This window comes from Hevea brasiliensis, chromosome 10 (genome assembly GCF_030052815.1).
Source record: "Hevea brasiliensis isolate MT/VB/25A 57/8 chromosome 10, ASM3005281v1, whole genome shotgun sequence".
Lineage (NCBI taxonomy): Eukaryota > Viridiplantae > Streptophyta > Magnoliopsida > Malpighiales > Euphorbiaceae > Hevea > Hevea brasiliensis.
This window is the reverse complement of record NC_079502.1, coordinates 6,628,032-6,644,692: the sequence shown is the minus strand read 5'-3', so window position 1 is coordinate 6,644,692 and position 16,661 is coordinate 6,628,032. Positions and strand designations below refer to the sequence as shown.

The 16,661-nt window shown below is 35.0% G+C and overlaps 1 protein-coding gene across 1 annotated transcript; it reads right to left on the bottom strand.

Moving 5' to 3' along the window:
* Positions 1-1,345: 1,345 nt before the first annotated feature.
* LOC110666266 (myosin-6-like) lies at positions 1,346-16,215 on the bottom strand. Its single transcript, XM_058129081.1, has 39 exons — positions 15,803-16,215; positions 13,482-13,610; positions 13,074-13,217; positions 12,404-12,549; positions 12,146-12,302; positions 11,974-12,032; positions 11,713-11,872; positions 11,111-11,260; positions 10,891-11,027; positions 10,661-10,807; positions 10,414-10,515; positions 9,817-9,874; positions 9,622-9,723; positions 9,152-9,189; positions 8,900-9,026; positions 8,625-8,795; positions 8,414-8,545; positions 8,198-8,307; positions 8,054-8,114; positions 7,556-7,733; positions 7,246-7,451; positions 7,007-7,126; positions 6,281-6,379; positions 5,491-5,703; positions 5,224-5,363; positions 4,980-5,085; positions 4,849-4,893; positions 4,668-4,751; positions 4,406-4,576; positions 4,142-4,297; positions 3,799-3,990; positions 3,557-3,685; positions 3,412-3,482; positions 3,237-3,336; positions 3,024-3,080; positions 2,865-2,921; positions 2,397-2,477; positions 2,215-2,297; positions 1,346-1,898 (listed from the first exon to the last, which is right to left on the bottom strand). Exons 1-39 carry the CDS (start codon positions 15,803-15,805, stop codon positions 1,787-1,789), a joined length of 4,533 nt encoding a protein of 1,510 aa, XP_057985064.1. The 5' UTR covers positions 15,806-16,215; the 3' UTR covers positions 1,346-1,786.
* Between the last annotated feature and the right edge of the window lie 446 nt (positions 16,216-16,661).

The following is a 16,661-nucleotide window of genomic DNA, read 5'->3' as shown; positions in this document are numbered from 1 at the left end:
ACTCAAATCTTAAAAAATTCCAAAGAATTCAAGAAAACACAAAATTAACTTTCATAAATACAACAAATAAGCCTTAATCGAAACTTGCGAAAAGATGATCTTAAAACAGAGAGAGAGAGAGAGAGAGAGAGAGAGAAGCAGTTGATAAGGGCTAAGGGGTTTGTGGTTCATCATTGGCAATGGCAGGTAGGCGTAAGGCTCAATGTGGATGGGTTGAAATTTTTTTTGTCAAATCTCCAAGTGATAACCCCATCAAGTCCAAGAGAGTAGTTACTGACTGGGGACCTAAAATAAAATGGCTAACCCATGGACCAATTACAGATCAATGTGAGACAACCCACATGCCTCCAAATTCAACTCTATCCTTTCATATATATAATATCAAATTAATTTTGTTACACAGCTGTATGTATTACCAAATTAAAAATCTATTTGACATATTATTTAAATTATAATAAAAAATTTTAAATAATAAAATAATTGTTTAAAAAGATTTTTAAAATAGAAGTATAATAGACTCTAATAGAAACTCCAGTTATGGAGACATTATGGTTTTAAAAACAATTTCAATACCATTAAGTTAAAGTTGATTATTATAAATTTGAATTTAAAATTTTAATTTTAATTTTAATTTTTAAGTTAAATATTAAAATAAAAAAAGAATGGTCCAAGTAGGGTCATAATTTGGTTCCAAAACCCTAAATGAATCTATGGTCCTAATGCTAGAGGGTAGGTGATTGTTATGTGGTAGAGAAGGGGGTGGTGAGGTAGTAGTCAGCTGTGTACAAGGTGAGGGTTTTCTGAGGAATCCATGTGATATCCTCATGGTCATGGGCTACCAAAAGACTATTTTTCTTCATGTTTTGATTTGATTTTCAGATACTTTGTCACTATTCATTTATTATTTATACATAGAATATCAATTTTTAATCTATCCTAGCTTTCTCAAATCCTTCCTCTGATGGAAGCCTTGGATATTTATTATCTTTCATTTTCTTTAAAAAATTAATTTTATTTAATATTAATTTTATTTTTATTTTAAAAAATAAGGGTGTGTAATTGTTATGTTCACCTCCAAATAAACTCATATTTCTAAATACTTCTTAAATTTAAAAAAAATATCCAAAAATATTTAATAATGACATGATTTTATTAAAGATTTAAATAAATCTGAAAACACAGGAAAATTATATGGACAACAGTTTCCTTGTAACTATTAATTATGATGAATTTAATGTGAATCTCATCCTAACAGAAACTATCCATTATATATAAAATGGTTATATAAAATAATTTCTTTAGAACACACACCACCCCCACAACACAATTTCCTGAAAATAAATAATAAAAAATAAAACATTCTCACATACTTCTCATTACCATGTCTTGTTTCTTTATACAATAAAAATTGAGTGGAGAGAGCAATGCCTCAACCACAAAACAACAATGACACTGTGCATGTCTTAAACTTCCTATGAAACTTGCTGCCCATTATGGCAAAAAGAACAAAGTAAAAACCAAATATTGGTATCACCAAAGAATACACAAAACAACAAAGATATTACCTTTGCTTTGCCCCTCACAACAAGGATGGACTTTACAGATTTGAATCTCCAAAAAATAATAATAATAAATCAATAAAAGATTTTACATGGGGGCAGAGATGAAGAAAAGAATATGGAAAAATGAAAAAGAAAGATTACAACCTTGATACCCCTGACTAGAGAGATTGATTGCTGCCTACTTCAGACAAAAAGGATGAGAAGCTTGAGTTTCCCTAGCCTTACTAGTGTAAAAATTGGAAAGCTGGATTCCCAAGTAGTTCCTCTGCTGGATCAACATCCATAAAGTCTTTCTCTTGCAGTGAATTAGAAAGGTCATCAATAGAGAATGGGATGCTGTTTTTAAGAAATACAAATTAGACAGGAAATACTATTGAGTAAATTACAAAAGGCTAAAGTTTTTTTGATAGATTAAGGAAAGCAAATGTTGCAGTTGTACAGTTGCTGCTGAAGGATGCATGTGTTCTTACAATCACATGTCATTTTCACCCAGAATGAGATTCATTAAGGTATAACCCCTCATTTCATTTTAGGCACATCAAAAGCTTACAATCTCTATAAAGAACATCATTTTCCTAGTCCATTTGCAAACATGAAGAGAAGTTTCTGTGACACAAAATTGAAAATATATGCGAAATTAAGAAATTCTCACCCAGAATTGTCATCCAACAAAAAGGAACTGCTGACAGCATCGTTGGAGTCTTCTGTCATAAGCACCCTCATGCTGGAAATGACCTGAAGATAGATTAAAGTTGAAGTCAGAACAGAAATCTGCTTGACAGGAAAACAAACTCCAAAATACCATTGCAGAAAACCATTTACACACAAACTTACATTAGGAGACACACTTCGAGTATTATAGTTGTCATCCCAGTACAGTGTACAGATTCGGTACAGCTGCTGCACACTCAGGATCTGAAAAACCAAAGCATAGTGATAAAAAAGAGAGACCTGTCACACCAATGAACTTGATTTCCCAGTACAATGAAGGGAAAACATTGGGCAGATCCCCAATTAAAATAAAGACTTGTCACGGGGAGCAACCATGAACAGCTACATTTAGAAGGCAGAAATAGTTAGCCATTTTGGCAACCATTTCAACTGCCAATGCAAAGAACAAACACACAGAACCTTATTACAGCCCAGCCCCTTGCACAAATCAAGTTCCCTGATCCTGCTACACTAAGATGTGCACACAATATGAGGAGATACTGAGATAGACACACGCATGCTTGTGTGCAAACAAAGAATAGAAAGATGGGGGGTGGGGGGTGCGGGAGGGGAGGGAGGGAGGGCACTTACAGGGCACAGATCATTAGTGATTTCATCATAGGATATTCTGTACTTCTGATGTATAACCTGATGGCCAAGACAAGAAAATAATGTAAACAATAAAGAAAAAGATTACTATTATGTTAGGGGTAGTACTAAAATAAAAATAAAAACAAGCAATTGGCATACCAAAAATCCGACAGCCTGTCTTATGTGCTTTAGTTCATCCCAAGACGAGCCAGCATACTGCAATCAAAGGAAGTGAGGGAATGAGAATCAAGAAAAATTAGGCACATGGTTAAGGAATGCAGAGAATATTAATGCAGCATTTACTCATGACAAAATAAGCATAACAAAAAAAAGGGCCAACATGATACTGACGAGTTAAAGCAAACAAATTACCTCTTCTTTTGCTTGACAACACCATAGCTCTAGCTCAGCTAATCCAGCTTTCACATATTCACCATTGCTAAATGTACAACACTCACGGCGCAAGAGAAGACTGAACATCATAGAATCTCTATATAAGGAAACCTTCTGACATCTGATTTATTACATGCATAAGATGACTAATTACCTATTGAATAATTGTACATTGATGTATGAGAAAGTTTGAGTAAAGATCTTCTGGATAAGAACTGGAGGCACCTGAAATACCAATAACTCTGAGAATTTTTGTGCATTTAAAAGACAATTAGAAGAGAAAACAATGAAGCTCATACAAAATTTTGTTTCAACGTGCTGAGAAGAATGTTGAGACTATCGATTATGCTCTGCCAATGACTTGCAGGAGAATCTTTACTGAAGGAACGCCCAGATCTTAGTACACCTCCTTTAGATGTTCTAGGGGCCTAAAGTTGGAATTAAAAATAACACGAAGTTACAGTTGTCGACATTGGCATGAAGAATTGGGATAAAAAACACGGAGTTCAACTTCAACAGAACAAACTGAAGTGCAATATACCTGTATGCATAATGAAAGCAAAGATGACAATTCCTTCTTCAAGTTGTCTCGAATAATTCCATAAATTTTCTCCACATATGCCGCAAGCTGTTGCTTGAAAAGCAAGGCTGGGTATTTTGCCTCTACTTGGCGCACTACTGATAGTGCAGCAGCAGCAGCAAGATTGGAAGATGAGGGAGAAGAACGAAAACCCTACAATTGACCAAGAACTACTAAGCCTTAATTCCAAACTAGTTGGGTTCAGCTATATAGATCTTTTTTCGCCATTCAACTCTGTTGGACACCAAGCCCACATCAATATCCAACATCATAAAAAACCTGAATGAATAAAAAAATTGAATACCATCGTCATCCTCCCAAACAAGGATGCTGCAGAGGATGACTTCCTATTTGGAGTTGCACCACTAGCACCAGCTGCCTTCAGACTTCGTTGCAGCAAAAACAATAAAGTAGATGTATTTGATAACCAGTAAGCCATATGATCATTGTTATCTTCATTCTGCAATCAAGAAGTGAGCTATCATTGGCATTCCTTGTTCAACAGATCATTGTATTCCATTGTGCTTTTTCTAGGAAGAACTACCAATAATATAACGTGGCCAGTTACCTCAATTGCAGAACCAATCATTTGAATTAGACGATCAAACACACTAGTCTTTTCTGCTTCAAAGGATTTCCAGTGGAGAAGACATTTGTATATGGTAAATGCTGCCACAGGCTTTCCATGACTATACCCAATGTTATTCGCAACACAATTGATAAGAGCATCAATATTCTCCTGTTGCAAGAATAAGATTCAAAATGCTGGAATTTCACAGCTACCGTTGAACATATTAGATGAAGCAAATCCTAATTTTGTAAGCACATACATTTTGGCGTTCAATGTGGGATCTCCTAAACTTGCTATCTGACTCTGTGCCAAACATCTTTACAGGTGTTGTACTATGTGGTTCCTGCAGAAAGAAATCCAATCAACAATCAGTAAACAGAAACAAAGTATGACTGCACAAAATCAAATTGCTATATTAAGATATCAATGAAATAGATTACATTGGTTTTGTGCTCTTCATTCACATGGTGACCATTTTCCAAAATCTGCAATTAAAAGGACGGTTAACATGGGAGAGGGAGGGAGGGAATGCTGAGATCTATATAATTTTTCTTTGCAAGAAGTAACATACATGAGTTGCTGGAATAGGTGGCTTCTCGGATGTCTTCTTAACAGGTGTCTGAAACTGTTTAAGAATTTGGTTCTCAATTTCCATGTCTGAAAATTTTTCTTCCAGCCTGGAAGCAAGTCAAGAAAAGGGGGGAAAAAGAGCATCATTATTAACGCATTAACAGGAACAACCCACATTGCATTTAATTAGTCATCTAATAATATCATTGCCCATCTCAGCAGTGTAGCTTAAACATGCCAACAACCTATGCATTGCAGTCTTCAGTTCAACTATCCTCGACTCTGCCTCCAAAGCTTGCTTCAATCTTTCTTCGCTTATTTTGTTTGTCTCTTCAAATCTTTTTTCTGTTTCATCAATTTTCTGTTCCAGTGAACTAACCAGAGCCTGAAATTTATCAGGAGAGCATAATTAATAAGTGAGAAAAAAAAATCCAAAAGCTGCTCTCCCAAGTTTAGAGAACACTTTCTAGATGTCTGCTACCAATACATGGTACCACTAGTCAGACTCCTACCTTGAGTTTCTCATTTTCTGTAGTAAGCTTATCCAGCATCGCAGGATCAACTACAGGAACCTCCTGTATAACAGGGACAATCTCTTTGGCCTTCTTGGTAGCCTCCCGTTCCTTTATGAGCATTTCTTTAGTTTCTTTGAACTGAAGTTGCATTTCTTGTAAAGCAGACTGCAGCTTTGCATTCTCTTGTGTTTTAGATTCTTCTATATCGGCCTACAAATATGATATCATATAAAAATTTGAGGACAAAACAAGAGAGACTAAAAGAATTCATGATGAACTATCATGAGAGAGGCAAACAATATGAATTGATTCAGTGTTAAAACTAAAGAGTGATCAAATATGGTCTCTCTTTCACAGAGTTCTTTTAATTTTATGTTTCTCAAAGCTCTATGCTTAATAATTATTATCTCCTATGCATACTTTAAAGATACATAATGTCTTTCCCAGGTAAAAGATAATAACAAAATTGTACTCTTACATGCCCACACAAGGAATAGAGGACAAAAACAAAGCAAAATTTTTTGTTAGAAAAACTAATCTATTTCTCTTCGTGATTCACTGTCTATACTTCATCCAAACTTAAGCATGTTTCAAAAAAAAAAAAAAAAACTATTGAAAAATATTGCTATGATGAAAATACTAAATAAATGGTTTAAGAAAATAAATAAACGGTTTAAGAAAATAAATAAACCAAAGCCGATAGCTAAAACCAAACTAATGAGTTTTGATGAGATAAACGTTGCATAATTACTACACCACAAATTTCCATTAATGTATTTATTAATACCCTCATGCGTTTCTCCAGCTGAAGTCTCCATGTCAATTCTTCAACCTGCTTTTCCAATTTATTTTTAGCAGCTTGAAGAGCACCAGTTTCTCTTGCAGCCTGTTAATAAAATATAACAACGCAAAGATCACATAAAAAACAACAAAGATAGCCCCCAGTTTAAACTGCAGAAGAACTGAATAATTTCAGAAAACAAATTAAAAAGAAAAAATGAAAGGGAATTACTAGCAGGCAAAAGGCTAAATAATATGAACAAGTGCAAGCAACTTTCACTTAATAATTTAAAAGAACTGAAAGCAAATTATCATTCTAAACTATACATATAAATGCACTTTCAATCGTATGCAAGTTTCCCTAAGCAAATGTTCATAGTCCGGACAAGTTTTTCCCAAAGAAAAGTATATACAACACCACATGCCCATCCCTTGAAAGTACTAGATGAAGTTGAATTTTGGGGTCATTAACAAGTATTCAAAAAATCTTCCTATTGGCGTATCAACATGTAAATTGATCATTACAGTTTAAGAGAATCAAAGATAACTACCAGGCACTTTCCCTAAAAAATAAGAAGAACAAGAATCTTATTCCATGGACCCTATTCAGGCAAAACAATTGCGTTCAAGTAAAAGACAAGACATGTACAGAAGAGATTCCATCCAAAGCTGTTTCTCAAACAATTTCACAACATCAATGAGAAATGAAAGAAGAAAAAAAACAGAAGCTGACCATTTTAAGTTTCCGCAGTTCTTTTCGAGCAACTCTCACTCTCCATGCACATTGCGTCACAACTGCTGCTTTCTTTAACTCCATATAATGTAACCGGGCCAAGTATTTGCGACATTGGCTCTGGGCAACAAGGGGAAGGGACATCAATTCATGCACAGAAAATTTGAAAAGAGCCCCAAAAATTGCTGAAACAAACCCTTGCAACATACAGAAGCACAAAAAACAACAAATAATTTTACCTGAATTACAATTGCTGCTCTAGTCTGCCTTCTGAAGCGTAACTCATCCCTAGCAGCCATCCCACGCATACCCGTTTGAATACAAATAGCAGAGCAACACAATTCAGTATAAGCTTTCCTAGCAAAATACATTCGCAAACATCTTTGGATCCTCAGAGAAGCAGCCTCTCTTCGCATGTTCTCGTAAACTTGCCGAGCAAGTTGTCCTGAATTGAGCACAGGCAGAATCAACAGAGTTATACACAATCCTCATTGCCTAAGCAAATAGCACTGCCAACTAACACAAGGAACCAAGAATGAAACCAAGCACCTCTGCATGCTGCTTGAATCTGTACTGCAGAATGACGGACCATGATAAAACTTCTGCGAGACAAATAAGACCGCACTTTTCTCTGAATAATGCTCGCTGATCTTCCTAATATGTCACTCCTACGAGCATCCAGTTCAGCCATTTGACCAGCCCTAAGGAATACTTTGGTTTTACCAATCTTCAAAATCAAATGGAAGTGTAATATTAGCATAAAAAGGAAAAAAAGATAGATGTCCATCTCACGTGACAATTTGGCAAGCAAAAGCAAGTTAATTAAGAAAATGATGGGCTCATAAGGCTAGATACTATTATAAGATCAACAAGGAAAAACAACAGCGATAAATTCCGCAGCATTACAGTGCAATAAGCATGGCATAATGCCTGGCAGTCGAATGAAAATAATATTTCTCCTTTGAGTTTGATAGGTACACTAATAATGAATCTATAAATCATACAATTAAGCTTAGAAGAGGAATTATTCACTTCTCAGAAAAAAACCTGATAGCCTTTAAGTTCCACTTTCTCCAGAAGCCTTTTGCATGCAGTAACTTCATCACAACTAACACAAATGATATTACAAAAGAGTAAGAATCTCCAATGCTTGAATAGAAAAGCTCTCTGCGAAGAGAAAGAATGGAATACCTGCCATCCAAAACTTCCGGTGCAAGGATTCCAAATCGGTCTACAAATTCATCAAATGGCCTTCTAGTAGGGTATCCTGCACAACTAATCCTAATTGCTTCCATAACTCCCTGAAATGAGACACAAGATAGATTAAGATTAACAAATATTTAGGCAATTCTTGTCAGAACTTTAGCATAGTGAAGAACCAGATGTAATGGACATTAAAAATCTCACCCCACACCGTAGTTGTTGAAGAACATTTTTATTCTCAAAAATTGCTGGCTTAAGAAGATTGTTGGGCTTCACACAACGAATGTAATGCGGCTCAGTTGAACTGAGAGTTTCAAGCAATGCTTGTAGTTGTTGCTGCATGAAGTAGAAAACAGCAATTCATACCCACAAGCACATAAATTGGGGGGAAATACGAACAGAAAATATATAATACCTTAAACCGAGAACCGATTGAAGAGAATTTTGACTGTTTAGAGGATTCTTCAGCTAAAAATGGAAACATTCCCGAAACAAAGGAACATTCTGAAGCACTTAAGAGTGCCTGATGTTCAGCAACAACATAGTCCTTGTTTTTGTCCAGAAATAGTTCAGTTTGATATGTAACCTGATTAATAAATTAAAGTTTTTAAATATACTTCAAATTCCAAAAATTATTATTTTTTCACAACACCATTACTGAACCAGAAATTAAAAAGAAGAGACACTTACATCACCAGCATAATGGCAAATTGTGAAGTCACTTCGAGCTAATTTTGGTTTGGTGAACCGTTTATGATTTTTAAATGTCTGGTACAACTTTTGAGCAAAAGTTTCATGGGTTGATCTTGGAAACATGCTATGGAAAACAAGTCACAGCTATGTTACCATGCAGAGTGGTTGAGAAGAATTGAAAAGAACCCTTGTACCAACTCAAAGAATTATCCCACTAGGTTTCTCAATAGTAATTGATAATATCCTTACCATGATTCATCTAGCAGAGCAATTATACCACCAGGTTTCTGAAAATTAATAGGAAACAATAAATCTCCAAAATAAGTCAAACAAAAAATGACAACCACGTGAATGAACATCATAAGGGGGAAAAAAGGAAATCTTGCAACTTCATAGATATGTATAATTTGTTTTATCAAAATCCAGAAAAATAGTAAGCATGTGATTTTTAACACAATAATAACATTTTATAAAAACTTTAAAGACAACGTTGAAAGGTAAACTATCATGAGTACAATGAGAAGAATGTCACCAAGTAGACTACAGTTTTAGTTGTGACACGAGCTTTACCTACTGCATTGCAGTTAATAATATATAAAATCAATTACACGATGTCTGGCCAGGATTTACAATATCATTTATTACTAGATAAGAGAAAATTACAACAGAACAGACTAAATAACCAGTAATACTTGATGCAGACGTAGGAGAAAATAAACCTTTTCAATGAGATCCAGAATATCTTGATTATCAACAAAATCAATGTAGCTCCAATCAATTTCTTCTTTTGTATATTCTTCTTGCTCCATTTTGAAGACGTGCTGCCCAAACGATATTTATGCATCAAAAAAATGCAGTAGAGTGAAGAAATGCTAAGGCATCTAAAGGGAGTACCACTGACTTTCCAAATATACCTGATTAAAATGTTGCTGAAGTTTCTCATTTGTCAAGTTGATGCAAAACTGCTCAAAACTGCAAGAATGAAATAATACCAACAATCAGATGAAAGAATCAAACAAGCATCCACCAATGCTCATCTCACTGTGACTGACTCAATTAGTACAAACCAATCCATTGTGCATCATGGAAAGAACTATGACCGTTGTACTCTCCACAAGATCCTCCAAATAGTAGGTAGCCATTTATGTTCTAGGACAGCCTAGAGTGGCAAGGAGATTAACTAGGTGATGAGAAATTCACTTGATGCCCACACCAGGAAAATAAACCCCTCTAACAATGGCACATCAAAGAACCCAATATACTCAATGGAGTTTCATGAACTGGTATAATCATAAAAACAGCAATACTAAAAGCTGCATAGTAACAATCTCAAACTGGCACACACTAGTATTGTACTCAACTAATGCACATGACTAGAATCAGTATTGATAAATCCAAATTCTCCTCCTTCATGGTAAGCATCCAATTAAGACAGTTAAAAAGAACAATTGTTCTCTTGAAAGAACAAATCCCTCTAAATAACGTAAACAAAAGGCATACCGGCTAAGCACCTGTTTGTCTTGAAACTCTCAAATCCATAAATATCCAGCACGCCAATCAAGAACTTTGACTCAGGGTCTTGACCAATTGAACTATTAATTTTACCCACAAGCCTGCAGAAAGAAGGGAAATATTAGAGCAATGCTGAACAACATAGTCCTAATGCTCTAAACATGTGTTCATTATTTAACACTGTAACAACTAATTTGCAATCAAGGAAACAAAGGAGCTTTCATCAGACAATGGAAGTGAACTTACCAATCAAACAACCTTGAGTACAAAATTTTAGCCAATGCATCTCTACTAACAGCGGCAGATTCTGGATCCAACCACTTTGTAATGGTTTCATCACGAGTTACAATTACACGTTTGCAGATAGAGTCTTCTAGTGCCTTCACATTGCACCTAAACAAATCTGATTTCAGAAGCCGCTTATAACAACAGCATACATTGAGTGTGAAGAAGTGTAAATAAAATTGCTCAGTTACATTAAAAGCTCAGCAGCAGTTTTTAGATGAAACCGAGACTTTTCATCTTTAGGCACAGAGGAGTCTATTTCCTTTCCTTTTGCAAATTCAATATTTCCAAGATGAAGGATTGCAGCCACAACTCGAAATATGGCATCCTGAAAAAGGGAGGAGAAAAATTCACGAGATTTTAGAACTTGAATAACTACATTTTTCATCTAAAATAATCATTATAAAATACCTGCTCATCAGAACTTATTCCAACAATATCCATTGCCCTCCTTGTTGCAATGTACTCCTTAGAATCATCAACACCATCCAATTCATAGCAATTTGATTGATTTAGATAATGAAATGTTCTTGGGTTTCCCAATTTGTATCTCTGAAGATCCTGATAAATTATAAAGGAAAGGAATTATGAGACAATGAAACAGGTGTGGAAGTAAGAAAATGAGCATTGGAAGCTCTCTGTTAGCTTCTGCTAACTTTGCTGATGCAATACATGGTTCCATATTGTATTGCTACCATCAATCAGCTATTCATGAACAGTACTGGGCAATGCTGACAAGGTTTTTACCATGATGAGGTTCACTATGCACAGGGGAAGGAACAGCAAGAAGAACATTATTCTTTTAACCATGATGAGGTTCACTATGCACAGGGGAAGGAACAGCAAGAAGAACATTATTCTTTTAAACGCTAGCTGCATAATATCCATTACACACACGCACACGCACACGCACACACAACCATTATAAATCCAGCTCATAAAAGCAACTAATATTGACACTTGATATGGATCCTTTATCCATGAAGTAACAATCAGTAATCTAGGACTATTACCTCGAGTGGTGCAGCACAAAGCATGTAGAAGCAGTGATAATTTCTCTCAGGATCAGAAACCTGACACACACGTGATCTTTCTAGCAAATAAGTTCTGATTGCAGCTCCTGAAATCCTTCCCCTCTGATCAAACTGAATCTCCACAAACTTACCAAAACGACTGCAGGGGTCCAACGCATGCAAATAAGAACACAAGCCAGTCAAAACAAGATTCAACATTTGCAACTATATGAAGAAAGGATTTATCATAGATCTTCCCACCTCGAGTTATTATTTCTAACAGTCTTGGCATTACCAAATGCTTCTAAAACAGGATTGGACTGCAAAATGATGAAAAGATACAAATGCAAGTATGTTGTCAATCATCAAATGGCATCAAATTTCCTGAATTTTTATATCTGCCAGTCACAGACAAATCATAAGACAAGTTCACCTCCAGGACTTGCTGCTCAACAGTTCTCCCCTCAGCAACAGCTCTCCCTCCCATGTAGGCAAGATAACGCATAAGCAATTTTGTGCTTTCCGTTTTACCAGCCCCACTCTCACCACTAACTAAAATTGACTGACTGACTCCTTCATTGATCATTAGCCTACATCCACAAGCAGTGGCATTTCCTGTTGTCAGATTGATTAAAGAGAGGAATAAAATGGACAACTACTAATTGTTAGGAAAAAAAAAAAAGAAAAAAACCTGTATGCAGAATCTGCAACAGCAAAGGGATGTGGACTCAGCTCACCAAAGGCTGCACCTTTATATTGTGCCATCATATGACTATCATAGAGATGTGGCAACTTTCTAAAAGGATTCACGGCAATTAATATATTCCCTGTGTAAGTCTGGAGGCACCATTTAGTACATCAGCCTTTATAGATCAGAAAGTAGAAAATGTAAAGGAAAACGATACAGATATCCAGCGGCAGATGTAGCTTAAAAAAATGAGGGGGTCAATTATTGAACCTCATAAATTTAATTAGAGAACCCTCTTTTTGATAAAAGTTAAATCTGAGTTGCTTGTTTGTGTGACTTGCTTGAATCCAACTAGTTCCTTCTCTTCTTTTCAGATGAACAGGTTGGTTAGATTGGCTTAATTTTATCCTATTAAGTTTTTAGATGTTGAGCCCCTAATACTTGAAAATCAACTTGAAAACTTCACTTTTTTGATATGCATATTTTTTATATGTTGACCCTTGAAAAAAAAAATTGTATCTGCCACTGAAGTTATCTCAATATCCATCAAAACATAACACAATAGTATAGAAACCATAAAAGTGCACATCCAGACAAATCTAACTACCCCACATCCAACCTCCCAACATGGAGCATAAGAAGGAAAAATTATCTATTGCTTGCAAATACTCACATAAATTTCATTCATATCATATCTTGATCTTAAATTCTGCAAGACTCCTGGTTCATGCAAATAAGCCAGTTTTGTCATATCATCCACTCCACAAGGTGGGGCTTCAACATCTTTAGCATAAACATTGGAAGCTTTAACAACAACCTACAGTTTTCCAAAATTACAGGGAAAAAAAGGATACAAGGTCAGCATCTCAGCATATCCTCCTTCATCGTGTTATAGATTCTCAGACAAGAAAAACAACATTAACATAAGAATAAAAGATGATGCAATAAGAAGAAAAGCAACTAGACACAACGAGAAGCTAAAAATAGTGAATTGTCTCTTCAACAGTTGACAAATATAAACAAATGAAGTTGACAACTACATTAAACATAGCCATTGAGAAATGTAAATAAAAACACCCACCGTCTTTCCTGATGTGCAAAGGACCTTAATATCTTCCCCCTTAATGTCCACAACTTCACCATCAACCCAAGCTTCATCAGGATCTTCTAGCCAAACAGGAGATCCAACCACCAGACCAACAGCAGCAGCCTGCAAAGCCAAGAGTTTTTAGAAGTTCTGCTTCAATGTAATTGTATTATTTTGTGCCACACATATAAGACTTGAGCAAGCTACAAATAAACACTTTCAACTATCCAAATCAACTGTTGAAATGGAAAATATATGCCAAAACTTGGGAGCAAATGTAAGACACCAGGGACCAATCCACCAGAAACACATTGAGCATAAATATCATGACCAATAAAATAAGAGACATCTTACCAACAAAGAAGATGGTTAGTACTAAGAAATGCTGTGATGAACTGTGTCTTTATTAGAAGGAAAATAAGTACCTATTAAATACCCCTGCCACAGATCTTCTATTCAATATTTCTGAACTAATCAGTCAGTTTGCCATGAACATTTCAACTTAATCAGTCATTTTATTACAGAGGGGTCACCTGAATTCACACTCTTTTGAGTTTTGTTGAATAACTTGTTGAAAATGGGGGAAGCAAGTAATATTTGCAATTTCAAAAGCATTGATCATGATTTTGGAATTGTAGAGAAAATGAAAAATGAAAAATTTTTAAAGAAAGGTGCAAGATCATTCACGTGGCTTGCAGATGTGGTTGGAATTGCCTCAAGTCACAATTGAGTTCATTTGAATTATCAAAGCAATTGAATTCACTCGAATTATCAAAGATAAAGCATATAAAATTATAAAGACTACTAACTTTTGTGCAAATTTCAGTCATGGCCAATGCTTTAATTTGTATTATCTCTATAAATAATTTTTTAATATTGGTTTCAAATATATCTAAACTTGGGAGCAAAACTCCCAAATTTCTGACATGGCATATATTTATTTTAAAAAATTATAGTAGCAGATGATAGGACACATTTAGGAAGAGAAAGGACATAATGAAACTATCTAAAATTTTCTTTTTTCCATTTTACTTTTAAATATTAAATAATAATTAACATCTTTAACATATGACTTATCATTTCAAAAGGGGCCATTCATTTACATATGCCAGAACAGATGCTAATGTGAAATTGTTCCAAATAAATTATATGCCATGTTAACAATTTGGGAGATTTGGCACATGCCCTCTAAGGTTTGGAAATAATTAACAATGTTAAACGAATTATATTATTGACACAATTTAAAGCTTGGGCCATAATTTAAAATCAAACAAAATATTTGGATTTTTCTAGTCATTAACCAAAATTGCAATGGTAAAGGCCATCAATTCCAAGTTTCCATTGCAAGGCTCTTCTATCATGCAATAAAGCATAATCTTATTCATATTTGATGCCTAGTGAAGCTATAAAACTCTGACCAGGCAATAGACTAACATCATCACAAATTGCACATCAATAAATTCTAAACTCGTTGGAAGTAAATCCTTAGGGCTAAACATTTCAATGTCATTGACTCATTCTATAAACACCTTTACTCAACATAGCAAAAAATAGAAGTTCATTTCCTGTATTGCTACTTGCAAAACTAAAACAGTCACATCCGAAGAACCGTTTAAGCACAGGAATGACCAACAAAAATGTAAGCATAAGCCATCATTGAAAGTTGGACATTTCCAGCCATTAACGCAAATCATAAACATAAATGATCTCCATTTTCATTTCATGACCCCAAATTTTTTGGATAAAGGCTTAGTTGAGTTGAGTTGAGTTGACTCCAATATAACATAATTGAATTCATACTTGATGCCTGGTGAAGCTATAATCATGAATTGCTGACTAACACTGGATGGGAGCAGAAGCTATAACTACACTATCATCAGCAACCCACAAATTGTGCAGTGATAACTAATAATCTGGCTGGAACAAAACGACAGGACTAACCATTCCATTGTTCTGTAAATAGCTTAGCTTGATAGGACTAACCATTCCATTGTTCTGTAAATAACTTAGCTCAACGTAGTTAGCATAGAAGTTCAATGTCTGCACTGCTACTTCTAGAACTCAAATGGGCACATCCACAAAACAGCATAGGTGCAAATATACTTAAGCACAAAAAAAAAAAGAGAAAATGGCAATGTGAAATAAGCATATAATTTAGCTTCAAGTTAAGCACAGATCAGTCAACCAACGAAATAAAACAACCACAAGCCACCAAATTATCAATGAAAAAATAAAAAATAAACATAACAAGGACAAAAATTCCCAGAAAATAAAAATAAAATGAGATAAAAACTAAAAATCAAAGCACAATGTACCATTTCCACCGAGATTGATCAGATCAAAACTTGGGTTGCTCCTCGATCTACTTCTACAGTCTTCAATAACAACCATTCAAAGTCCAGAACCAAAAAAAAGAACTTCCCTTCCCTTTTCCCTTTCCCTTCTTGGGTGCAACTTAAATCGATTTACACTAACAACAACAACCAAAAATGAAAAACTTTCAAAAAAAAAAAAGCAAAAAATTGAAAAGCTGAAACCCAGTACAAATTTTTTTTTTTTAAGAAGAGAATAAGCTCTGTCTCTCTCTCTCTCTCTCTCTCTCTCTCTCTCTCTAGGGCCCTCTTTGCTCTGGAAATCCAATCTTTTGTCGTTTTTTTATTTTCTTGTTTATATTTTTGTGTTCCCTGTTTCCTTAACGTGTGTGAGTGTGTTCCTCTCTTCCCTCCCAGCAGATTTGGGTTTCGAGTCAAGAATTTTATTGACTGATTGCTGAATTAATTAAGAAAATTAAAGCGTTTTCATTAAATGTGGACGGAATTCCGATGCTGCCCTTGTTTATCGGCTGTAATTACGAGATGTATGAGTGAGAAGCTGACATGGGTCCCATTTGACTCCATTTGTTTGGAGCTGTCCGAATCTTAGACAAATCAAAACGCCCATAGCGCCACCGTTTTTACCTGACTTTGGAAGTTATTATTACAACAGAAAAAAAATATGGTTACGTTCCTGTAAGAACTTCCCTTTCCATGCAATTGCAATAATTAATTTATTTATTTATTTATTTTCACTTTACATATTATGAAAAAGGGGAAAAAGGTTTCACTTTTATGAAAGCAATTGATAGGGTTGTTGAGGGGAAATAAATTATATTTTAATTTTTTAATGAGTGTTCTT

What these genes read in the sequence shown, in the direction of transcription:
- LOC110666266 (XM_058129081.1), bottom strand. An exon ending in ATGATATGAATGAAATTTAT is followed by an intron (nt 12,550 to 13,073) that starts GTGAGTATTTGC and finishes TGGTGCCTCCAG; the next exon opens with ACTTACACAGGGAATATATT. An exon ending in TTGAGCAGCAAGTCCTGGAG is followed by an intron (nt 12,033 to 12,145) that starts GTGAACTTGTCT and finishes ATCATTTTGCAG; the next exon opens with TCCAATCCTGTTTTAGAAGC.